The sequence below is a fragment of the Plecotus auritus genome (genome assembly GCF_963455305.1).
Source record: "Plecotus auritus genome assembly, chromosome: X".
In the NCBI taxonomy this organism is placed as follows: Eukaryota; Metazoa; Chordata; class Mammalia; order Chiroptera; family Vespertilionidae; genus Plecotus; species Plecotus auritus.
The window spans coordinates 58,739,706-58,766,476 of record NC_137784.1 but is presented as its reverse complement, the minus strand read 5'-3'; the positions used below and the strand labels follow the sequence as shown (position 1 = coordinate 58,766,476).

The 26,771-nt window shown below is 37.6% G+C and overlaps 1 protein-coding gene across 1 annotated transcript in view; it reads right to left on the bottom strand.

Moving 5' to 3' along the window:
• CHIC1 (cysteine rich hydrophobic domain 1) overlaps window positions 1-24,794 on the bottom strand; it is a 158,280-nt gene extending 133,486 nt beyond the window's left edge. The window contains exons 1-2 of the mRNA XM_080653250.1: window positions 24,321-24,794; window positions 10,425-10,479 (exon numbers count right to left, since the gene is read on the bottom strand). Coding sequence (XP_080509376.1) covers window positions 10,425-10,479; window positions 24,321-24,607 — 342 coding nt within the window. The 5' untranslated portion in view covers window positions 24,608-24,794. The remainder of the gene's footprint in view (window positions 1-10,424; window positions 10,480-24,320) is intronic.
• Window positions 24,795-26,771: the final 1,977 nt, after the last annotated feature.

The following is a 26,771-nucleotide window of genomic DNA, read 5'->3' as shown; positions in this document are numbered from 1 at the left end:
CAGTCACCCTATGTGTGTTTTTTAAACTTCTTTATTGACTAAGGTATTACATATGTGTCCTTATCCCCCCATTGCTCCCCCCACTCATGTCCTCAACCCCCTGTTGTCTGTGTCCATTGTTTAGGCTTATATGCATGAATATAAGTGCTTTGGTTGATCTATGCCCCGTACCAACACGCTCCCCTACCTTCCCTCCGAGGTTTGACAGTCTGATTGATGCTTCTCTGTATCTGGATCTGTTTTGTTAATCAGTTTATGTTGTTCATTATATTCCATAAACGAGTGAGATCATGTGATATTTATCTTTCTCTGACTGGATTATTTCACTTGGCATAATGCTCTCCAGATCCATTCATGCTGTTGGAAATGGTAAGAATTCGTTCTTTTTTACCGCAGTGTGGTATTCCACTGTGTAGATGTACTACGGTTTTTTAATCCACTCATCTGCTGATGGGCACTTAGGCTGTTTCCAAATCTTAGCTATGGTGAATTGTGCTGCTATGAACATAAGGGTGCATATATCCTTTCTGATTTGTATTTCTAGTTTCTTGGGATATATTCCTAGAAGTGGGATCACTAGGTCAAATGGGAGTTCCATTTTTAGTTTTTTGTGGAAACTCTGTACTGTTCTACACAGTGGCTACACCAGTCTGCATTCCCACCAGTAGTGCACTAGGTTTCCTATTTCTCTGCATCCTCACCAGCATTTCTCGTTTGTTGATTTGGTGATGATAACCATTCTGGCAGGTGTGAGATGGTACCTCACTGTCGTTTTGATTTGCATCTCTCAGATGATTAGTGACTTTGAGCATGTTTTCATATGTCTCTTGGCCTTCCTTCTGTCTTCTTTCGACAAGTTTCTATTTAGGTACATTGCCCATTTTTTGATTGGGTTTTTTGTATTCCTTTTGTTAAGCTGTATGAGTTCCCTATAAATGTTGGAGATTAAATCCTAATGGGTGATAACATTGGCAAATATGTTCTCCCATGCAGTGGGATTTCTTGTTTTATTGTTGATGGTATCTTTTGCTGTGCAAAAGCTTTTTATTTTCATGTAGTCCCATTTGTTTAATTTCTCTTTACTTTCCATTGCCCTAGGAGCGGTATAGGTTAAGAAATTGCTTTGGCATATATCTGAGATTTTTCTGCCTGTGGATTCCTCTAGTATTTTTATGATTTCCCGTCTTATGTTTAAGTCCTTTATCCATTTTGAGTTTATTTTTGTGTATGGTGTAAGTTGGTGGTCTAGTTTCATTTTTCTTGCATGTATCTGTCCAATTTTCCCAACACTATTTATTGAAGAGACTGTCTTAACTCCATTGTATGTTCATGCCTCCTTGGTCAAATATTAATTGAGCATAGTGGTTTGGGTTGATTTCTGGGTTCTCTATTCTTTTCCATTGGGCTATATGTCTGTTCTTGTGCCAGTACCAGGTTGTTTTGAGAACAGTGGCTTTGTTATATAGCTTGATATCTGGTATTGATATCACAACTACGTTGTTCTTCTTTCTCAGGATTGCTGCAGCTATTCAGGGTCATTTTTAAATCCCAGTTGAATTTTTGGAGAGTTCATTCTAGGTCTGTGAAATATGCTGTTGGTATTTTAATGGGGAGTGCATTGAATCTATAGATTGCTTTGGGTAGTATGGATATTTTAATGATGTTGACTATACCAATCCATGAACACGGTACGTTCTTCTATCTGTTTATGTATTCCTCTATCTCTTTTTTAAGTGTCCTGTAGTTTTCACATATAGGTCATTTACTTCCTTAGTTAAGTTTATTCCTAGGTATCTTAATTTTTTTTGGTGTGATGGTAAATGGGATTGCCTTTTAGTCTCTCTTTCTGTAAGTTCACTATTGGTGTATAGAAATGCCATAGATTTCTTGGCGTTAATTTTGTATCCTGCTACATTGCAGAATTAATTTATTAAGTATAATAATTTTTGATGGAGGCTTTAGTAGTGTTTTCTATGTACAGTATCACATCATCTGCGAATAAAAAGTTTTACTTCCTCTTTGCCATTTGGATGCATTGTATTACTTCTTCTTGTCTAATTGCAATGGCCAGTACTTCCAGTACTATGTCAAACAGGAGTGAGTGAGGGTGGGCATCCCTGCGTTGTTCCTTTTCTTAGGGGAAATGGTTTTAGTTTTTGCCCATTGAGTATGATGTTGGCTGTGGGATTGTCATATATGGCTTTTATTATGTTGAGATGTGATCTTTCTATTCCCACCATGCTGAGATTTTTTTTTTTTATCAAGAAACGTTGTTGGATTTTCTTAAATGCTTTTTCTGCATCAATGGATATGACTGTGTGATTTTTATCCCACAATTTGTTTACGTGATGTATCACGTTTATTGATTTGCGGATATGGTACCATCCTTGCATCTGTGCATTAAATCCTACTTGGTCATGGTGTATGATCTTATTGATGTACTGCTGGATCCAATTTGCTAGAATTTTGTTGAGGATTTTGGCACCTATGTTCATGAGGGATATTGGCATGTAATTCTCTTTCATTGTGATGTCTTTAACTGGTTTTGGTATTAAAGCGATGCTGGCTTCATAGATTGAGCTTGGAAGTGTTCCTTCCTCTTGAATTTTTTGGAATAGTCTGAGGAGGATACGTTTTAGTTCTTCCTTGAATGTTTGGTAAAACTCCCCTGTGAAGCCATCTGGCCCCAGGCGTTTGTTTGCTGGAATCTTTTTGATGACTACTTCAATTTCTTCCATAGTTATTGGCCTATTGAGATTTTTAGATTCTTCCTGTTTGAGTTTCGGAAGGTTGTATTTTTCTAGTAATATGTCCATTTCCTCCAGGTTGTCTAGTTTGTTGGAATAGAGTTGTTCATAGTATTTTTTAAACATTCCTTTGTGTTCTGTGAGGTATGTTGTTATTTAGCCTCTTTCATTTCTGATTTTGTGTCTTTGCATCCTTTCTCTTTCTTTCTTGGTGAGCCTGGCTAGAGGTTCATCAATCTTGTTGATCCATTCAAAGAACCAGCTCTTGGTTTCATTGATCTTTTGTATTGCTTTTTTGGTCTCTATGTCATTTACTTCTGCTCTGATCTTTATTATCTCCTTCCTTCTGCTCACTCTGGGCTTTTCTTGTTGCTCTCTTTCTAATTCTTTAAGTTGTAGAGTTAAATGATTTACTACCATTTTTTTGTGTTTTCTTAGGTAGGCCTGTAGAGCTATAAACTTCCCTCTCAGGACTGCTTTCATTGTGTCCCATGGATTTTGCGTTTTTGTTTTTTTATTGTCATTAGTTTCCAGGATGTTTTAAATTTCTTCTTTGATCTCTTTGTTTAATAGCATGCTATTCATCTTCCAAGTGTTTGAATTTTTGGATTGTTTTTATTATGCTTTATTTGTAATATTATGCCATTGTGGTCTCAGAAGATGCTTGATATGATTTCAATCTTCTTGAATTTAAAGAGACTTTGCCTGTGAACCAATATGTGGTCTATCTTTGAAACTGTCCAATGACACTGAAGAAGAATGTATATTCTGTAGCTTTGGGGTGAAATGTTCTCAAGATGTCAATTAAGTCCATGTGATCTAGTGAGTCATTTAAGATTAATGTTTCTTTGCTAGTTTTTTGTTTAGAGGATTTATCCAGTGGTGTCAGTGGGGGTAGTAAAATCCCTTACTATGACTGTATTGCCATTGATCTCTCCCTTGCTATCTTCTAGAAATTGTTTTATGTATTTGGGTGCTCCTGTATTGGGTACATATATGTTTACCAGAGTTATATCTTCTTGTTGAATTGCTAACTTTACTCTTATGTAGTGGCCTTCCTTATTTATCTCTTGTTATGGCCTTAATTTGCGGTCTATTTTGTCAGATATAAGTATTGCAACCCCAGATTTTTTCTCATTTCCTTTTGCCTGAAAAAATTTTTTCCATCCCTTCACTCTCAGTCTGTGTGAATCCTTTGCTTTGAAGTGGGTCTCTTGCATACAAGAAATATATGGGTCATGTTTTCTTATTCATTCAGTTACCCTATGTCTTTTAATTGGAGCATTTAATCCATTTACGTTTAATGTTATTATTGATAAGTACTTGTTTGTCGTCATTTTTTTCTTAATGTTTGTGTTTCTTCTTGTCTTTCTGTTTCTTCTTTTCACAGCAGTCCCTTTCGCATTTCTTGCATTGCTGGCTTGGTGGTAATAAACTCTCTTATTCTTTTTTTGTCTGTGAAGTTCCTGAATCCTCCTTCAATTTTGAATTATAGCCTTGCTGGGTATAGTATTCTTGAACTCAGTCCCTTGCTTTGCATCACTTTGTATATTTCATTCCATTCCCTTCTGGCCTGGTGTGTTTCTGCTGAGAAATATGTTGATATTCTAATAGGATATCCCTTGTAGGTAACTTTCTGTCTCTCTCTGGCAGCCTTTAAGATTCTTACTTTGTTGTTGATGTTTGCCAATTTAATTATGATGTGTCTTGGTGTCAGTCTTTTGGGGTGCATCTTTTTTGGGAAAGTATGTGCTTCTTGGTCTTGCATAGTTTTTTTTTTTTTCTTTCCAATATCAGGAAAGTTTTCTGTTATTATTACTTCAAACAGGTTTTCTATTCCTTGCTTCTCTTCCTCTCCTTCTGGTACCCCTATTATGCGAATCTTGTTTTCGTTTTGTGTTGTCCCAAAACTCCCTTATACTCTCTTGCTTTTTAAATTTTCTTTCCAGTTGCTGCTGTCTTTTTGTGTTTTTTCCTACCTTGTATTCTATTTCACTGATGCGGTCATCAGCCTCTTCTAGTTTACTCTTTAAGCCTTCCATTGTGTTTTTTATTGCAGCTATGTTGTTCTTCATTTCTTCTTGGTTCCTTTTCATGTTGGTGACATTGTCATTCAGCTCCTTATAATTCTCATTGAGTTGTGTGTATTTGTCATTGAGTTGTGTGTATTTGTCATCCAGCCCTTTGAGCATCCTTATAACCATTACTCTGAATTCTTTCTCTGACAAGTTACTTACCTCAATTTCATTTAACTCCCTCTCTGGTGATTCCTCTTTTTCTTTCCTTTGGGGATTGCTTTTTTGTCTTCCCATGTTTTGCTGTGATGTTTTAATTGTAGACCCTATTGCTTTGCTACCCAGGTTCTTTTGGGGATGGTGCTACTGGTGTGATCTCTCAGGTATCCTGAGTTTGGTAAACTAGCATAGCTCCCTACTTGAGCTATTTGACTTCTCTTGATGTTGGCCTGCGAGCTGGAAAGGCGCAACTGCGGTGTCTAGAAGTCAGCTGTCATGGAGGGGGTTGTGCCAATTTTTGCTGTCTTGCGCCCTTGGTTGAAATTGCATATGCCCAGTGGGGACTCACAGTGGCACCTAGGATCTGTCTGTTGGGGTGGTGGTGCTCAGGAGACTTGTGCTCTGGAAAGGCATGACTGTGGTGTCTTGAGTTCTGTAGTTGTGGGGTGGGCAGCCTCAGTTTTTGCTGCTGCCCCTGTGGTTGGATACACGCATCCTCAGTAGTGGTTCACAGGGGTACCTGCAGTGCATTTGCCAGCAGGGTGTACTGATCCATTCTGAAGTGCCCTGGCACTGAAGCCACACAATTGCAGTGTCTGTGGGCAGGTATCCCATAAGAAAGAGTTCAGCATTTCTACGGCCCAGCAGTGTGCCCGTTTGTATACGTGCGTGCCTAGCAGAGGCTCACAGTGGTGCCCAAGGGCTGCCTGTGGAGCGGTGGGCTTGGGATGCCTGCATGCTGGACAAGTGTGCGACTGTGGTGTCCAGAGTTCTGCAGCTGTTGGGTGGGAACACTCAGTTTTTGCTGTTCCACTTGTGGTTAGATAAGTGTGTTCCCAGTGGCAACTCACAGGGGCACCCACAGTGTGTTTTCCATTGAGGTGCACTGAAGCACTCTGAAGGGCCCTGGCACTGAAGCCATGAAAATGAGGTGGCTATGGGTAAGTATCCAGGATGAGTGAATTAGGAATTTCTACTGCCAGGGAAGTGCGTCCTTGTTGTCCAAGATTGCATACAGTGGGGGCTCACAGCGGCTCCCAAGAGCACCCTGTGGATTGATGGGCTCAGGGGACCTGCTTGCTGGAAATGCGTGACTCTGGCAGTGTGTTTGCCGGCACAGAACTCTGACACACACTGAGGGGCCCTGGCACTGAAGTTGTGCAGCTGGGGTGTCTGTGGGCAGTTATTCAGGAAGAGGGAATTCAGAATTTCTACTGCAGAGCAGTGCATACTTGTCTGTACAAAATCATACCCAGCAGGGGCTCACAGTGGCTCCCAAGAGCAGCCTGTGGAGTGGTATGCTCTGGAGGCCCGCACGCTGTGGTGTCCGGAGTTCTGCAGCTGGGGAGGGGGATGTCTCAGTTACTGCTGCGGGAGCAGTGCACTTTTGGAGGTGGAGATCCCAAGGTCCGCGGGTCTGTGGGTGGGGCAGCAGGATTTTTGCTGGAGTGGGTGCCGGATCTCGTGCAGTGTCCTAGGCCTGTCTGGGTGGTTGGGTTCACCCTATGTGTTTTGACTGGAGCATTAAATCCACTTACATTTAAGGTTGTTATTATTATTTTTTAAAATATATTTTTATTGATTCAAAGAGGAAGGGAGAGGGAGAGAGATATAGAAACATCAATGATGCAAGGGGATCATTGATTGGTTGCCTCCTGCACACCCCCTACTGGGGATCAAGCCAGCAACCCAGGAATGTGCCCTTGACTGGAATTGAACCTGGGACCCTTCTGTCCCCAGGCCAAAATGTTATCCATTGAGCCAAACCAGCTAGGGCTAAGGTTATTATTGTAGGTATTTATTTGTTGCCATTTTCATTTTCTTTATGCCTATGATCCTCTCGCTCTCCTTTTCTTTTACTTAAAGTAGTCCCTATAACATTTCTTGCTTTGGTGGTAATGTACTCCTTTACCCTTTTTTTTTTTTTTTTTTTTTTTGGTCTGGAAAGCTTTTTATTTCACGTTCAATTTTAAATAATAACCTCACTGGCTACACTAGTCTTGGATTTAGGGCCTTGCTTTTCATTATTTTGCATACTTTATGATACTCCCTTCAGTCCTGAAGTATTTCTATTGAAAAGTCAGCTGACATTTTAATGGGATTTCCTTTTTAGGTAATTTTCTGTCTCTCTCGTGCTAAATTTAATATTATTTCTTTGTCTTTAATATTTGCCATTTTAATTATGATGTGTTTATTTGTGGGTCTCTTTGGGTTTATCTTGATTACGACTCTCTGTGCCTACTGAACTTGTGTGACATTTTCCTTCACCAGGTTGGGAAAGTTTTCTGTCACTATTTCTTTAAATAGCTTCTCTGTTCCTTGCTCACCCTCTTCCCCTACTGCTATTCCCACAATGCAGATGTCATTACATTTCACATTGTCCCAGCACTCCCTAAAGCTATCTTCCTGCCTTCTAATTCTTTTTCTTATTTGCTGCTCTAATTGGGTATTTCTTTCTACCTTGACTTCCAAATTGCTGATTTGATCCTCTGCTTATTATCCCTTACAGTGTGTTCTTTGGTGTCAGGTATATCATTCTTCATTTCTATCTGGCTCTTGTTCATGGCTTTGATTTCCCTTTTCAAGCTGCTGTAATTTATACTAAGTTCCTTAAACATCTATGTAACCATTGTTTTGAACTCTATGGCTGATAGGTTGCTTGTCTCCATCTCATTTAGTTATTTTTCTGGAAATTCCTTCTTTTTTCTCCTTTGGGGGTTGTTTCTTTGACTCCCCATTTTAGCTGTCTCTTTGTATTTGTTTCTATGTATTAAATAGAATTGTTATGCCTCCCAGTCTTTGTGGGATGGCCTTATGTAGAAGAGTGTCTTGAGGGGTCCAGTGGTGCCGTATCTTTGTCCATCTGAACTGGATGCTCTAGGAATGACCTTTGTGTGCATTGTTTGTGCTCTGCTATTATAATTATTGATGTCCCATTTGTAGGATATCCCCTCTGACTTGCTGCCAGTGAGATTCAATACCAATGTGGTCATGCCAGCTGTTATATAGGTGCTTTGGGTCTGCTATTTTTGGGGCTTGCTGGATTTTGTGCTCATATTGAATTTAGTCCCTTGGTGTGTCTATCCTGGGCCTCCTGGGAGCTTCTCTAATGCAGCTCAATGTGAGTCCTTTTCTCTTTCTGGCTCTGGATCACCTGCTTGAGGTCTGAGGTACCCTAGTAGTCCAGTGCTCAGGATCTGTCTTGTGTCTCATACCTTGATTGACACTGTTCTGAGCTGTACTCTCTTCCCCTATAAAGCTGATCCTGTAGGTGTCAGCTGCAGGCACTTGGTGTCCCACTAGCTTTTGCCTCCCTGAGCAGTCCAGGATGGTTTCTGTGGTGGGGACCAAACTGCTGTTTCTGACTAATTAGATCAGGCAAAGGCTCAAAGCCCCCAGAGACCTGCCTCTGGCCGCAGACTTATTGGATTCAGTCTGGAAGAGCCTCAATCAGTCGTCCACTGGTTGGATGAGAGATTTTTCAACAGGTTGGGGCAATTGCTTCTGCCTGGAGGCTAATTGTTATTCTCAGTCTCTTAATCTGCCTCAGAAACTCCACAGGGTGGAGCAAGGGATTTTTCCAATAGTGTGGTCAACTGTCTTGCTCCCAGGCAAAAACTGCACAATAGCAAAGCTTTGCCTGAGATAGATGCCTTCTGTAGCATGAGGGAATGACTCATCACAGGAAACTGGGGTGTCTGCCTTCCAAGTTCTAAGGTGAAGGGATTAAGCAAAGGAAAAAAAACCTCATATACACAGATAACAGTATGGTGATTACCAGAGGGAAAGGGGGATAAGTGGAGGTAGAAGGGGGTAAAGGGGGGATAAATGGTAACAGAAGGAGACTTGGGTTGGTGAACACACAATACAATATACAGATGATGTGTTATAGAATGATACCCCTGAAACCTATATAATTTTATTAACCAATTTCACCCCAATAAAGTCAATTAAAAAAAAGACTGGAAGCTTAGTTACATTAAATTTAAAAAAAAACTTTTATACTCTTTCTGTACATACTTTAAAAAAAACAACAACAATTATTAATCAGAATAGCCACATTTGGAACACTTTCTTTTATTGGTCAATATTTTTATATAGTTAGAACATGATCCTAAACCTAATGTGGGCTTGATTCTGGAAAGTAAGTATTTTCACAATTGCCTCAATGCACAGAAACTCTTTTGAAAATAGACATTCTCTAAAGTCTTATTTTGCATGGTCACACACTGATACTTAGATGTTCCAGTATCTAATATGGCCACAGTAGTGTTGATAACCATAGTAATTATTTTCCATCTTTGGAAACCTACTTAGGAACACCATACCCAAAGATCTCAAGTTGCCATGTGTGAATGAACATCCCCCTTTGTTTTATACCTAAATGCTGTACATCTATTTTCGATTATGTATTGTTTGTGTATTTATGCTTTGATTCATAGTAACTTCTCATGTTATGGAATTGATTTGCATTGAAAAAAAAACACCTGTAAATAAAAAGAAGTGCCTGAAATTGTGGTAAGCAGTTAGATAGACATGAGCAGAGCAAAGACAATGGGCTAGGTACAAGTCATCAGGGTGGAAAGCCCCAGGTGCCTAGCAAAGGACAATTGTAGGATGGGACCTCGCTCCCAGGGTTATTTTTCCTCCCCTAGCATCGACCAATCAATCAGTGGAGACTTAGACCCTAAAAGGACACACCTGGAAAGATGCTGAATATTCTATTAAGATCTTCCCCTAGGACCTCCCCCCAAATCTTCACCCTTAAAACCCTTAGGATGGAGGACCCAGCATGCTCTCCCTTCTTCCTTCCCTCCCTCCCAAAAGTACACCAGCACCCTTGCCTTTACCTTCTCTCTCCCTTCCCCTCCCCTTCCCCACAACACATGTTGCCATTTCCTTCCTTATTCCCAAGATCCAAGGGCCCTTGCTTTACCTCTATAACTTGTTCCTTACGCCCAGTTATTCTAGGAATTACTTTTTCTACCTCCACGATTTACCAAATAAATGTTCACTGACAGTTTGAATCTTGGCTCTGAATTCTTTCCTAGCCAGAACTCAAGTACCGAGGTTGTTGAACCCAGGTCAGTTCTGACCCCACCAGACTAACACCCAGTATCATTCCTGCTGCCTACAACAAAAACAAACAAACAAAAAAACACATGGGAAATTACTGACCTAAATGAAAACAGTTATACCAGGGCTGAGAAAAACAGCAAAACTGTAAAAACTGAACAAATAAATAAATGATGGCTGGCATTAACAGACAATGAACAAAATAACTGGTCATAGGCATAGCTTTCAGTCACTAATGACACAGCCTCCAAGTACCCTGGCCCCTTATTAGATTTCATTACAATGAGTCAAACATTTTTCATAACACTAAATACATCATAAAACAATGTTTTTAGAATTGAAAAGTTCAAAGTAAGCTCTCACTTACCTTCCCTGTTAGAACTGAGGGAAATTCAGTATCAAACTTGTTGCTCAAGCCAAACCTTAAAAACAAAGACAGAACAAAATATATTCTACCCAGCATATTTAACTCTCTCCCATTAAAAAAAAGCCATGCATTTTTCTTTTGATGTTGTGATTTTTAAACATGTCTTAAAATAATTTTATAATTATAGAAAATAAATATTTGACTATTAATAAAAGAAACTAACTAGATCCATGATATGGGATTAAAAATAATGATTTAGAGAAACACTGATAAAGAACTGGAAATATAATTTTTTACTGGAATGGTTCTGTTAAAACCCATTTTAGCCCAGCTGGTGTGGCTCAGTGGTTGAGCATCGACCTATGAACTGGGAGGTCACAGTTTGACTCCCGGTCAGGGCACATGCCTGGGTTGCATGCTCGATCACTAGTAGGGGGGTTGCAGGAGGCAGTGGATTGATGATTCTCTCTTATCATTGATGCTTCTGTTCCTCCCTCTCCCATCATCTCTGAAATCAATAAAAATATATTTAAAAAAACCATTTTAGTTGATAGCTGTTGGGATTGGCTGATGGATGTATGGGAGAATGGATTTTACTATACTTTCTACTTTTGTGTATATATGAAAATTTTCCTAATAAAAACTAAGAAAATCTTTGGAACCATAGACTTTGACAACTTATAATCAGTTGCTATTCAGAAACTCAAAGGTTGATCTTTATGAATGGCTTTTATGTATATGTTCAACCCGTTTTAAGAAAACAGATCTCAGTCCTGAAAGCTCTTGACTCTCTTCAAGTACGCTCACTGAAATCTGTACTAGGAAGTCAAAATGAATTTTATAAGCCTTGGTTCACCTACTTATTAATTTCAGAAGGCATAACAAAGATCACTTCCTGCATGTTAGTGATATATCATAGTGGCCACAATTTTTTGTTAGTGATTGATGGGTTGTAAGCAAAAATGAAGAGATACTAACATTTATAGAGAACCCTTTATGAAGTAGGCAATAATAGAAAGTTACTGGTAACTATGGACTTACCATGAGCTAGATACTGTGCTAAGTAAATAGACTACTATTTCTAGACTTTACAACTCTTCAAGAGAGGTATTGTTATCCTGGCTTTACAGATAAGGAAGCTGACACTCAGAAATCTTTTTTTCCAAAAAGTAATTAATTAAATGACTTGCCCAAAGTTATATAAATACTAAGGGGTGAGCCAAAATTCAAAAGCCAATCTTTACATTCTTTTTGCTCCTGGAAAACAGAAACTACTGTTTATTTATATTGCTATCTTTCATTATGTTTAGTAGCATAATGTTATTTCGTAGGTATTTAATAAAAGTTTTTTGAATAATAACCTACTATACTTTTTGATTTAACTGATTTATGGCACTTTGGTCTTAGGGTCACTTTAAAGATGTTAAGAATCCAATGTCCTATTAAAACTCTATGTGAAAATATTATATTCTCCTCATGTTATTATGGTAATAGCTTATTTTCAAGGACACAAGCCAGTCTTAAACACAAGGACTCTACTTAGCATCTAGTAGCAAGGCACATATCTGTGCATAAATATACTATACCTGTATGTTTAAAATGTATGTTATAACAACAAATTCTGTATTTTAAAACAGTTGAGAAAATTAATTAGCAAGTGAAAACAAAATTTAAATTTATTTTAAAAATACTTCATTACTTTTCCAGGTGTCAGTACAACATATAATGAGAATGTAATATTCTCATAATAACATTCCCTTTAAATCTATACATAGATATTGGAGCATAGCCAAACTTAAAAACAAGATAGTACTCTCTGTACATGAGTTTTTATGGCAACTTTCAGATGCTGTTTGAGAAACTGACATTATAATATTAAATATATATTTGCAATTATCTACTAACTCAGAAATCAATAACATGACAAATATTTAGTAGAGAAAAAAACATTTCATTTAAATCATATGTAGCTAAATATTGACTTTATCACTAGTCAAAAATATAATTTAACTTTTTATTCCACAAAGAGTAGATTCATATTGTGGAATATATACAGGTTTCATTTTAGAAAGTAGACATGATACATTTTAAAGTAGAGCTCTATTTCCATATCTTGTCTAAATGCCTTTTATTGTTTAAAAAAATCTTTATTGTTGAGCTAAATGCCTTTTAGAGGCAATGTCAATAACATGTTCCTACCTTCATTAGATTGCTACCATTTTAATTTTTCCAGCTGCCATTCTTTTACTAGATATCAAGTATGTAGAGGATATAGACAAATATAACCCCCAAAATGTGTGGATCATTTCTATTATTTAAAAAATTCTTAGTTTTGTTATTCTCTCTTTGCATTTATCACAAGACAAATGAACTTTGCTTTCCAGTTTTCAAGTTCATCTTGTCTTCTTTATTGCCAAATTCAGTGTCCTTTTCTCAGAACTTTCCCCTTTGACTTTGCAGCTTGTGACATTGTTGATCACACCCTTCCTAACACTCTTCCATTCTTTCACTTTCTTCTAACACTCTTGCTTTTCCCCAAAATTAAGCTTTTAATCATCTGCTTTTCTTTCTAAGGAAAGTATACTAATTTGTCTGTATTTAATAGCTTTGACAATTACTTCTATGCTGATAACCATCAAATCTATATCACTAGTTTTATATTTTCCAACATGCTCTAGTCCCTCATCTCTAATTGAACACTGAAAATTTCCATTTGGATATCTTGCTGCAAAATAATAATACCACAAGTCAAATGTTTCTAAAATTAAATGTTATCTTTTATTGGAAACTAGCTTCCCTTTTCAAATTCCTCATCTCTATCAATGGCACATTGACTCTCTTTAACCTAGACTTTGGCATAGGTTTTACACCTTCCTTCTACTTTGTTTTTTTGCATGTTATTTTTATTCAGGTGGTTTCAAGTCCTGTTATTTGTTCCTTTGAAATCATTCTCATAATGATTCCTCCATTTCCAGTGCCACTGCTATGTTGGCTCTTGTCTTTGCTCATGTGGTTCTTCTTGCTTCTTCTCCCTAGTTTAAATCCTATTCAGATTTCAAGGCTCAAGTCAAGTGCCAATGCCTTGAATGCTCAAGTTTTTATGGATTCTCCCTTTTTCTGAACACTCAAAGTCATTTATGTGTACTATACAATAACAGTTAATTAATTTCTTTTTATTCCTTATAAATATCTTAAAGGCAATTTTTCTGTTAGCTTTTTTTTGTTAATCCTCACCCAAGGATATTTTTCTATTGATTTTTAGAGAGAGTGGATGGAAGGAAGGGAGAGAGAGAAACATCGATGTGAGAGAGACACCTCAACTGGTTGCCTCCTGCACATGCCCCGACTGGGGTCAGGGATTGAGCATGGAACTGAGGTATGTGCCCTTGATGGGAATTGAACCTGGTACCCTTTAGTGTGTGGGCCAATGCTCTATCCACTGAGCAAAACCGGCTAGGGCTCCTGTTAGCTTTGTAAAGCAAGGCCTGTACTTTGTTTTTCTGTATTCTTCACAGTGCTTAGCTCAGTGCTCAAGTTCTCAAGAAGTACTTGCTATATTCAAATTACTATGTTTCTATTCTAATATACAAAGGAATTCATTTTTCTAAAATATAAAAAGTATATTAGAAATAGTAAGGAAAGCAGCATTTTGCTTCTTAAGACACGGTTTTATGGGCTACATACATCTACTTCAAAATGGTATAAATATAGGCAAACTAGGCCCAATATACTTTCATAATTTTAGCTAAAAGGTAGTAGCAGTCTTGTTCTTGCCTATTAGAGATTTCTTTCTTAACTTTCTCTATTAGAGACTAAGCACTAAAAAAGACTACTTAACTGAAATAACCTTAAGCACAACATTTCACTTAGCAGCTATTAAAAATGTTGAAATGGCTGCTGCTGAATAAAAACCTCAGCTATTTCATAAACAAACCATTAAAAACTGTGAGTCCATAGAGGTTAGGGAAGCTCATCTACCCATTAATTATCAGTGATAGGGTTCTTTAGTATTAGACGAATAGGTACTTGGGAACTGCTCATGCTGTCATTTTATTGGTTTCATCAACTATAGAGCCTACTATGTGTTTGAGGTAGACCCAGCTGGTGGTTCCTAATGACTGCATTTTGTTTTTCAAATGTCTTCAATGCTTCAAATTTTTAAAAAATATATTTTTGTTGATTTCGGAGAGGAAGGGAGAGGGAGAGAGAGATAGAAATATCAATGATGAGAGAGAATCATTGATCGGCTGCCTCCTGCAAACCCACAATGGGGATCAAGCCCGCAACCTAGGCTTATGCCCTGACCAAGAATTGAACTGTGACCTCCTGGTTCAAAGGTCAAAGTTCAACACCGAGGCATGGTGGCTGGGCTCAAATTTTAATTTCTTGGAAAATTCTTTAGAGTCAGGCAAAGAGGGATGTGTCCTGATAGATGCTTTTCCTTCTTCTCTCCTTCCCCATATCCCTCACTGTTTATAATTTTTTTGAAAATGGCTACACATCAGCCTTTGAAACCTTGCACAAATTGAAATTCATGTGCTCAGGTTGTTTAAGAAAACAAATCAAAGCATACAAAAATTCTGCTAACAAGAAACATGATTTACAGATGGACTTAATTGACATCTTCAGAACATTTCACCCTAAAGCCACAGATTATATGTTCTTCTCAAGTGCACATGGGACATTTTAAAAAATAGACCACATATTGGGTCACAAGCAAAGTCTCCCCAAATTCAAGAAGACTGAAATCATACCAAGCATTTTCTCAGATCACAATGGCATAATATTAGAAATAAACTACAATAAAAACAGCCCAAAAATTCAAATACTTGGAAGCTGAATAGCATGCTATTAAACAGTGATTGGGTTACCAAAGAGATCAAAGAAGAAATTAAAAACATCCTGGAAACTAATGACAATAAAAACACAACAATCCAAAATCTATGGGACACAATAAAAGCAGTCCTCAGAAGGAAGTTTATAGAGTGACAGGCCTACCTCAAAAAAAAAAAAGAAAAAATGGTAATAAATCATCTAACTCTACAACTCAAAGAATGAGAACGAGAACAACAAGAAAAGACCAGAGTGAGTAGAAAGGAGATAATAGACATCAGAGTAGAAATAAATGACATAGAGAAAAAAAAACAACAATATAAAAGATCAATGAAACCAAGAGCTGGTTCTTTGAATGGATCAACAAGATTGATGAACCTCTAGCCAGGCTCACCAAGAAGCAAAGAGAGAGGACCCAAACAAACAAAATCAGAAATGAGAGAGGCGAAATAACAACAGACCCAACAGAAATAAAAAGGATTGTTAAAAAATACTATGAACAACTCTATTCCAACAAACTAGACAATCTAGAGGAAATGGACCTATTCCTAGAAAAGTACAACCTTCCAAAAATCAATCAGGAAGATTCTAAAAGTCTCAATAGGCCAATAGCTATGGAAGAAATTAAAGCAGTCATCAAAAAGATTCCAGCAAACAAAAGCCCGGGCCAGACGGCTTCACAGGGGAGTTTTACCAATCCTTCAAGGAAGAACTAAAACCTATCCTCCTCAGACTATTCCAAAAAATTCAAGAGGAAGGAACACTTCCAAGCTCCTTCTATGAAGCCAGCATCACCCTAATACCAAAACCAGATAAAGATAACACAACGAAAGAGAATTACAGGCCAATATCCCTCATGAATATAGATGCCAAGATCCTCAAATAAATTCTAGCAAATCGAATCTAGCAGTACATCAGAAAGATCATACACCATGACTAAGTAGGATTTATCCCGGGGATGCAAGGATGGTACAATATCTGCAAATCAATAAATGTGATACATCACATAAACAAATTGAGAGATAAAAACCACATAGTCATATCAATTGATGCAGAAAAAAGCATTTGACAAAATCCAACACCCTTTCTTGATAAAAACTCTCAGCAAGGTGGGAATAGAAGGATCATACCTGAACATAATAAAAGCCATATATGACAAACCCACAGCCAACATCATACTCAATGGGCAAAAACTAAAACCATTTCCCCTAAGAACAGGAACAAGACAGGGATGCCCACTCTCACCACGCCTGTTCAACACAGTACTGGAAGTATTAGCCATTGCAATTAGACAAGAAGAAATAAAAGGCACCCAAATTGGAAAAGAAGAAGTAAAACTGTCCTTATTCACAGATGACATGATACTGTACATAGAAAACACTAAAGACTCCATCAAAAAATTATTAGACTTAATAAATGAATTCAGCAATGTAGCAGGATACAAAATTAACGCCAAGAAATCTATGGCATTTCTATACAGTAATAGTGAACTTACAGAAAGAGAGACAAAAAAAGCAATCACATTTACCACCACACCAAAAAAACTAAGATACCTAGGAATAAACTTAACCAAGGAGGTAAAAGACCTATATGCGGAAAACTACAAGACACTGAAAAAAGAGTTAGAGGAAGACATAATCAGATGGAAGAACATACCGTGTTCATGGATTGGTAGAATCAACATCATTAAAATGTCCTTACTACCCAAAGCAATCTATAGAGTCAATGCAATCCCCATTAAAATACCAACGCATATTTCACAGACCTAGAACGAACTTTCCAAAAATTCATCTGGAATGAAAAAGACCCCGAATATCTGCAGCAATACTGAGAAAGAAGAAAAAAGTAGGAGGGATCTCAATACCAGATATCAAGCTGTATTACAAAGCCACTGTTCTCAAAACAGCCTGGTACTGGCACAAGAACAGACATATAGATCAATGGAATAGAATAGAGAACCGAGAAATTGACCCAAACCACTATGCTCAATTAATATTCAACAAAGGAGGCATGAACATACAATGGAGTCAAGGCAGTCTCTTCAATAAATGGTATTGGGAAAATTGGACAGATACATGCAAAAAAATGAAACTAGGCCACCAACTGATACCATACACAAAAATAAACTCAAAATGGATAAAGGACTTAAACATACAACAGGAAACCATAAAAATACTAGAGAAATCCATAGGCAGCAAAATCTCAGACATATGCCAAAGCAATTTCTTCACTGATACTGCTCCTAGGGCAATGGAAACTAAAGAGAAAATAAACAAATGGGACTACATCAAAATAAAAAGCTTTTGCACAGCAAAAGAAACCATCAACAAAACAACAAGAAAGCCCACTGCATGGGAGAACATGTTTGCCAATGTTATCACCGATAAGGGCTTAATCTCCAACATTTACAGGAAATTCATAAACTTAACAAAAGGAAGATAAACAACCCAATCAAAAAATGGGCAACAGACCTAAAGTGATACTTTTCGAAAGAAGACAGAAGGAAGGCCAAGATGCATCTGAAAACATGCTCAAAGTCACTAATCATCCGAGAGATGCAAATCAAAACAACAATGTGGTACCATCTCACACCTGTCAGAATGGCTATCATCACCAAATCAACAAACGATAAGTGCTGTTGAGGATGCGGAGAAAAAGGAACCCTTGTGCACTGCTGGTGGGAATGCAGACTGGTGCAGCCACTGTGGTTAACAATATGGAGTTTCCTCAAAAAACTAAAAATGGAACTCCCATTTGACCCAGTGATTCCACTTCTAGGACTATATCTCAAGAAACTAGAAACACCAATTAGAAAGGACATATTTACCCCTATGTTCATAGCAGCAAAATTTACAATAGCTATGATTTGGAAACAGCCTAAGTGCCCATCAGCAGATGAGTGGATTAAAAAACTGTGGTACATCTACACAATACAATACTATGCTGTGGTAAAAAAGGAGTTCTTACCGTTTGCAACAGCATGAATGGAACTGGAGAGCATTATGCTAAGTGAAATAAGCCAGGCAGAGAAAGAGAAATATCACATGATCTCACTCATTTATGGAATATAATGAACAACATAAACTGATGAACAAAAATAGATCCAGAGACAGAGAAACATGGATCAGACCATTAAACCTCAGAGGGAAGGTAGGGGTAAGGGGAAGAGATCAACCAAAGGACTTGTATGCATGCATATAAGCCTAAGCAATGGACACAGACAGCAGGGGGGTGAGGGCATGAGGGGGGGGGGGAGGGGGGAGTAATGGGGGAATAAGGACACATATGTAACACCGTAATCAATAAAGAAATTTTAAAAAAAGAAACAATTTACCTAAAAAACTATGCACTTATAGTAACGCTGATTCTAGAGCATGTGCACTGAACTTTATTTACTATACTAAGGAAAAGTAAAATTTACGCCACATGATTCAAAAAGATTTAAAAAATATATTGTTAAATTTCTTTAATCTTTTAAATGGAAACAATCATGTCTTGCCACACTGTAAAATGGCAAGTGTTACCATAGCTTCCATATTCTCAAAGCCTAAAATTTTACAAAATATTTACCTTATACAAACACAAATTAACAATGCATCACTGTAATTTCTCAAAGACATCTGTTAACAGAAAAGGCATTCCATTCACTGATCTGAGAATTACTAATATTTGTAGTGTTCTCTAATTTTTGCAGAAATGCACTGTGTGGCAAATTTGGCCTATTTCAATTCTATATGTAATAACTTCAGCTCTTTTAATTTTAATGTGACAATTTTATAAATACCTGAGAATTGGTGACCTATCATCTCTACTAACCTCTATACAGGGGTACTATCAATGGTAAATATTTACATATATTAAGTAATATAAAGAATGTGGTAATGTTTACAAATAGGAAAGAAATACTCATGAGTAGAATTTTCCTTGTATTTTAATATATTCGATCCAAATAGTTACTCTAAAGATATCAAGAAGAAAAGTAATAGATACTAAATTATACCACTCAGATGTAGAGTATTTCTGGAACACTTAGTACTTTCAAGAAACACTTCATTGTTTCTGTTTCTAGAACTTCAAATCAGTGAGAGCTAATTTAGCCATATCTTTTTGGAAATGTTGAAAAAGATCCCCAAATATCAATTTATGATCATCACCTCAGAATTGGAGTTACAATTAGTATGTTTAAGTCATTCTACTTCTTAAGAAATTATAATTAATCACATGTTAAAAGATTAATATCTTATTAAAGAACTAAAAGTCAACATATTAGGAAGATACAAGTAGATTGGTATTTTGACACATGGGTTTGCTTAATAAAGCTTTCAGAGGTAAAGCCATTCCATACTCCCATCCCATCACTGATGATATTATTGTATACATATATACTTATGCTCAGAATCACAGGTACTCTCCATAGCATGACTCAACTAACTAGTATTTGTTGAGGGCCTATAATATAGTATGCACTATGGTATTACTAAAGTGAACTAATATTGAGTGCTAGTGAAGTGGACCAATATTCATTCAACTCACTTTTATTGAGTGTCTACTCTAGGGCACACACTGAGGATTCAAGGCGGAACCAAAAATTGTTCCTGCCATTGCAGCTTATAATGTAGTGGAGGTAGAGAAGACTTGCAGGAGTTGGTGACATATGGAGAGCTAAAGTGAGAATACCAGATGAAGGCCCCTTCTTAGAGACAAAGAGATAAGAAACAGCATGCTATTAACAGGAACATATAAGCAGTAAGGGGAAATGTCAGGCGATGAGGCTGATAGATAGGTAGGGTCCAGTTCTATAGTCACATTATGGAGCTTAGATTCTATCCTGTAGGTAAACAACATAATAGTCTTAAGCAGGAAAGTGGTGTCTTAATCTAGCAACAGGTTGGGATGGATGTGAAGGTGACAAAGATGAAGGCAAGACGACTAGTTAGTGTGATGAAAAAGGCCTGAATCAGGGAAGTGGTGGTAGGGAGGAAAATAATAAAAGTTTGGGTCATATATTGTTAATACTTTCTGATTGCTTAGTTGTGAAAATTGTGAGTGGGAAAGAGGAACCAAGGATGAATAACAAAATCAGTAGAGATACATTGAACTGAGATGGAAAATACAGAAATAGGTGAGATTTTTTGAGGGGTTGGGATAGGGGTGTGAGTGTGTGTGTGTGTGGAATGAGTTCTGTATTGAGTATGTTGAATTTAAAATAACAATGGGTCATAAGGTGAGGAAAACCAGGTAAGAGTCTGAGCAGAGTCTGGTACAGAGATACATATTTGGGAGACATCAGGTAATTGAAACCAAGATGAGATCATCTAGGGAGAGCAAGGAATGAGAAGAATAGTAGGCCAAGAACAAAACCCTGGGTAGTACTGGTATTCAATGGGGCAAGAGAGGAAGAGAAGCCCATGAATGAGACAGTTAAGATTTAGCCACAAAAATACAAGGAGAACAAGGAGAGTAAAGTGCCAAGGAATTTGGGGGGGATTTTTTGGCTGGAAAAAATTTTTTAAATCAAGATTTAAACACCTTTAGACAAAATATATACTTTCCAGTTCAAGTAAGGCCCCATCACTACTCATGCTGCATCATTGTCTGTGACCTGTCTTGCCTCTGAAGGCCTATGGGCTTGTGACTCCCAGAGTAGAAGCCTCCAAGAAAGGGAGTCATTATAATTATCATATGCAGCCATGAGGAACAGAAAGGGAATAAAAGATGCCCACTAATTTATCAACAAGAGGGTCATGGTGATCTTAAGGTCAGTTCATCTGTGGTCATGGTGGCAGAATCCAGATTACAGAGGGGTGAAGAGAAAATAGATATGGAGAATGTAGCAACACTTAAGAAATTTGGAAAAGGAAGGAAGAGAGACTAGACAGTAGCTAGAGGGGAAATATAGGTCTAGGAAGGCTTTGGTTTTATTTTGTGTTTAAATAATTATTCTGCCACCATGACAGGGGCTGCCTGATGGAGCACGATCTGAGAGAAGGCTAGGGAAGGTACAAGTAGAGGGATGAGCTTTGGGCAAGTAGAGAGACTCCCTGACCTCAGAGGTTGGAGGGAGAGAGCACAGGAATTCAGACCTAATTAAGATCCAATGCAGGTTTTTTCCCGCAGGGAAAAAAAAGTGACATAATTAAACTGTGTTTTAAGAAAATTAGTTTGGCACAAACATGCAGGATAGATTAGAGTGGGGAGAGGTGGCCGTCTGTGCCAATAATTCAAGCAGGAGATGATGGCAACCCAAAATAAAGTGGTGCCAGTAGAAATAGATAAAATTTAAAAAATCTAATAGACACATCAAAATGCATGATGACATAATTTTGGGATAGATGGACATTCAAAGAGAATGAAGAGGTAAAATGACATAAGGATTTGAAATATTACCCCAGGAAATTAGAATGGTGGTATCAGGGTCAGAAAGGGGGTAATTGGAATGCACAGCCAATGTGGGGAGGGGAAATGCTGGGTTTAAAGTATACTGAGATTGAAGTGATGGTTCTCAAAATTTAAATTTTGAAAAAAAAAAAACACAACTAAGTCCTCTACAGAACAGATGACTGCACAGAGAATTGAAAAAAGAAGAGGTGAGACAGAATAAGAAATATTTCATTCAGATAGGGCAACTCTAACACTCCTATGCCAGAAAAAAAAATTAAAAAGAACCTGATATTTTAGATGTCTCAGAATTATATTAACTATTTCCTAAGGATCTTACTTTACCTACTGAAAAAAAAAAGTTTTCCTACCATTGACAGACCAGAGTCTCAGAACAAGTAAGACATTCTCCTAAACATCTTTTATCAAATCTCAGACATTTGATGTCAAATGTTGAGAGAATGTGTACAATACAAAAGTAATTTTCCAAACTATATGCATTGGTTAGCAATTCAATACTGGTTTGCTGTTTTTCAGGTTTCGGTTTCAATTAATACCAACAGTTGCTACCAACACCACTATTTCACACTCCTAATTCCAGAATCTTTAAACTGGGAGGAATATTATACCTATCACAAGGACCTGCACATGGCAAGTGTCATTGCTTTGCTTTTAATTACAAATAGGTTGGTAAGTACTTCACCATGATTGTGTGAATGGAACCACAAATGAGTTTCAGGAAACTTAAATTCTGTTTTCTTGCTCCCTGTCTGTTCTCTGAACTTTAGAAAATAATAGGGTAAGGAGTTCTGGAATATATACTACTATAGCCTGGAATAAAAACCCATTTTCTGTTCAGTCATGCTAAATAATCTACATGAAAGTAACCTTTTGCACCATAATTAGTTGGGGTTAAAAAAAAAAAGTCTCCCTAGTGATAAAAGGGATGAAAGTAAAACAGTGCAGAAAGCTGGCATCTGGTCATTGTAGTCTATTGATAACATTCTTAGACCAAGAAAAACTATTAAAATTGCCTAACCAAAAAGCAGGTGTTAAAATATCCCCAAACTCATCCTGTAAATGATCTTTCTTAATAAATTTAAAAATTTAAAATCTTTAAAAATCTTTCTTAATACATTTCATACAAAGACCACAAAAATATATTACAAAGAAAACACTCAACATGTTAAAATCAAAAGCTAATGTGATGGGCCCTGGCCAGTTGGTTGGAGCGTCGTCCTGTGCACCGAAAGGTTATATGTTTGATTGTTTGATTCCCAGTCGGGGCACAGGCCTGGGTTTCAGGTTCTGTCCTAGTTGAGGCCTGTGGAAGAGGCAACCAATCGATGTTTCTCACACATCTATGTCTGTCTCTCAAAACAGTAAAACATATCCTTGAGTGAGGATTAAAAAAAAACACCTAACATGGTGGAAGGAGGTGTATGTATATTATAACATATGATTTCAGATAATACAAACTCAGTTGAAAATCAAAAGGGGTAGGGGGAGCCATTATCAAAATTAGAGGCAGCATGACTTGATAGTAAAAAAAATAATAATAGCTCTATTTGAAAATGCAGTATAAGATAGCATAGTTAAGAGGATGAACATGACACAGTACTCAAACTTTCAAGTATTTACAACCCAAGCACATAAAAATGAGAATGCAGTCTTCAAAGCCCAGAGAACCATTAATATTTCCTTTTGCTTTGCAATTATTATGCTATGAGGTTCCTCTTTTTATTTGATCAAATATTACCCAAAATTTCATTTTTTTCTTTAAAAAAAGTCATTCTGCATAAGTTTTCACAATATCATCCTCAGCTTCTGGGGTACTAATTTTCATATATATTAATGTTTGCATATTTAACATTTCGGCATACAAAATCTCTTGCAAGTATGTATCTTAAATTATCTCAGAGCTGAAAGTTTTTAGAAACCATCTATCCAAAAACCCTCATTTTACAGACAGAGAAATAAAAGCCTAGAAATGGTAAGTAACCTGACCAAGGTCACAGGGTTAGAAAGAAGCAAAGGTGGGACTAACAACCAAGAGCCATCACTTTCAATCCATTACTCTTTCCACTTTTATAGCTGCCTTTCAACCTGAACCTCTTTCATAGCTGTCTTTCAACCTGAACCTCTAATTGTGTGATATTTAGGGAAAGTGAGAGTGAGAGTGATCAAGACATGGAAAGGATAATTGTATTTATTCATTTAAGAATTGGATAGGAAGAATGGCTGGATGATTATGTAGGTGGGTGGGAATTCTATATCGTATTTCTGTTTTGAAGAAACAAAGTCTAGGTCTTGTCAAATGTCACAGCAGTCACTGTATTCCACCAGACACCAATCTTAGCAGCAAATAATCTGATACATCCTGCAGTTGAAAGAGTATTCACCTGCCAGCATACACAGAGAAGCAAGGACACGCACCTTCTGGCTCCCAAACTCCTCACTCCCCTGTCCTATGCTCACTATTTACCTGGCTTTGGGGCATCACATTTGCATTCTCACTTCCTTATACACCTCCCTCTCTCAGATTTCTCCATTTACATCAGGTGTCATTTCCTAAATGTATGCTTCAGTAAGCCCCCCACCCCGACTCCACTGGCCCCTTGATCACCTCATTTGTCTGTCGCCAAATCTCAGCCTTTAAAAACCCCATAACTCCCTCTAGCTTACACGGTGATGTGGCCGGCGCCCCGCACCAGTACAGGGTCGGGGGCATATCTCCGCAGGTGCTCCTCGCTCACTACCCGAGGCGGTGGCGGCGTCTCCTCCTCTTGTTCCTTCTCCTCTTCCTCCTCCTCTTCTTCCTCCTCCTCATCTTCCTCGTCATCCTCTAGCCCCGATACCGACGATGACGACGACGGCGACGACGAGGACGAGGACGTAGCTGCTTCTTCCTCCTCCTCCTCCAGTTCCGAGATGGTGTCGAATTCCGCCATGTTGGTCAGCAAGATGCTCATCACGTGACCTCTCGATCGCCGCCACCCTCACGCAGAAGAGTTTGAACTTGCTGAGATGCTGGAAGTTCAGGGGGAACGAAATGAAGAGAGAGAAGTGTATGGAAGGGAACGGGTTTGAGGAGATGCGCCTGCGTATTATGGTAGACAGGATGGGGTTTGGAGGCGGGGGCACGATGGCGAAAAGAGCAAATCAGTGTACGCTTGCGCAGCTCTAAGCAAAGAGGGGTGTTGGTGGTGCATGCCTGGGAATTATGGAGGTCCGGTCTTCTAGTGCTGATCTTAATACTGTTCTTTGGTCTCCTGCTGCTTGTATCCGGAGGACTTACTAATATCTTCTAGTTTTACTTTCTACTAATTAATAGTGAGTATTATTACCCACTCCCACCCCCCCACTGTAGGGAAAGTATATTCTATAAAAGTGGGGTTCTAGCTTTGCCCCAAATATCTCAAGGTACAAACCAATTTACGTTTGTTCAGCATTACAGTTTTAAAAAATTTAGCATAAGAACTTTGCCACACTCTAGAGGTATTTTTATTCACATTTTACTGAAAAGAGAACTTTCTATTACTACTTCTATTCATACTGTGTAATAGTTATAGAGGACTTTCTAAGCTAGGTACTCAAATGTACATATCTCATTTAATACTTCATAACCTTATGAAATATGTACCATGATTATCTCATTTTACAGATGGAAAATCTAGATGCAGAGAGAATACGTAAGTTTTTCAAGGTCATGGAGTTACTAATTAATGGCAGTTCTGACTTTAAACTTGTGGATCTCTTCTGATTCCAAAACCCAGTACTATTAACCAAAGAACTGAAATCGTTTGAATAGGCTTTGTAGAGTAGTGCCTTTTGGGCTGCTTCTTGAAAGATATTTGAATTTTGGAGATTTTTTGGGGTGGTGGTGGAGGGGAGTGTGTGTGTGTGTGTGTGTGGTGGGGGGAGCCTTCCAACCTAAGGAAACATTAATTAACATCATTCATTTTCCAGAGACTGAGCTATACTCTTTCACATACAGTATTTCAATCAATCCTTAAACAATCCTGTGAGGTAAGCATCATTGTATCTATTTTACAGATAGCACAACAGAGTCTCAGGAAGTTTAAGTAATTTATTAAGGTCTATGGTGACCTTTTGTCCAACATTTTTTTTATTTCAAATATTCTATCTTCACAGCCACTAAAATGGTGTAGAGATCACATATTTTGAGTTTCCAATCCACGTCCCAAACTATTTCATACTTCCATGTCATAATTCAGGGATCATTAAGACACTAAAGGCACACATCTGCTAAGTTATAAAACAAATACTGTAATCCAAGTATTTGATAATAACTTCACTGCTCTTTCTGCTGCACTACAGTTGCATCCCAATTAGACTGGAGAAACAGATATAGCCACGCAGTATAGTAGTATAAACAAAGCATTTAGGATGTATGAAGGTGAAAGAAATTAGTTGTATAAGAGGCATTGATCAAACCATTATCATTACTGAGGAGTTTGTGTTATTAAAATGAAAAAATAGTTGTGCTGTACTCAAAAGCTTGATTATTTAAGAGCTTTAAAACTAAGTTGTAAGCCCAGCTGGTGTGATTAGGTGGGGTGTTGTCCTGTGCACCGAAAGGTTGCCAGTTCGATTCCCATTTAGGGAACATACCCAGGTTGTCAGTTCAAGCCCATGTCAGGGCATGTGCGGGAGGCAGCCAATTGATTTCTCTCTCACATCAATGTTTCTCTCTCTCTCTCCCCCTTCCCATCTCTCTAAAAATCAATAAAAATATTTTTAAAAATATTCAAGTTGTAACATTTTATTAACCAATGTTACCCCAATAAATTCAATTAAAAATTTGCTGGTTTACCCTCCAGGAAAAAAATAACTAAAAAAATTAATTGTAACACTACCACTAAGCAGAAAAAAAAATTACTTTTTAATAGTACAGAGAATTTATCTGCTAGCCAGAAGTTATAATTAAAGTTGGAACCTTAAAATATTTTATAATACCCTTCTGGTAAGACATACATGATATAGCTGCCTTTCTTAGGTATTAAAAAATAACATGTCATATTTTGTTTATGGGACTGGCATACCATAGACTTAAAATCAAATTATTCTGCAACAGTTCTTTTCTTTCAAAAAACAAAACAAGCTGTAAGCGGT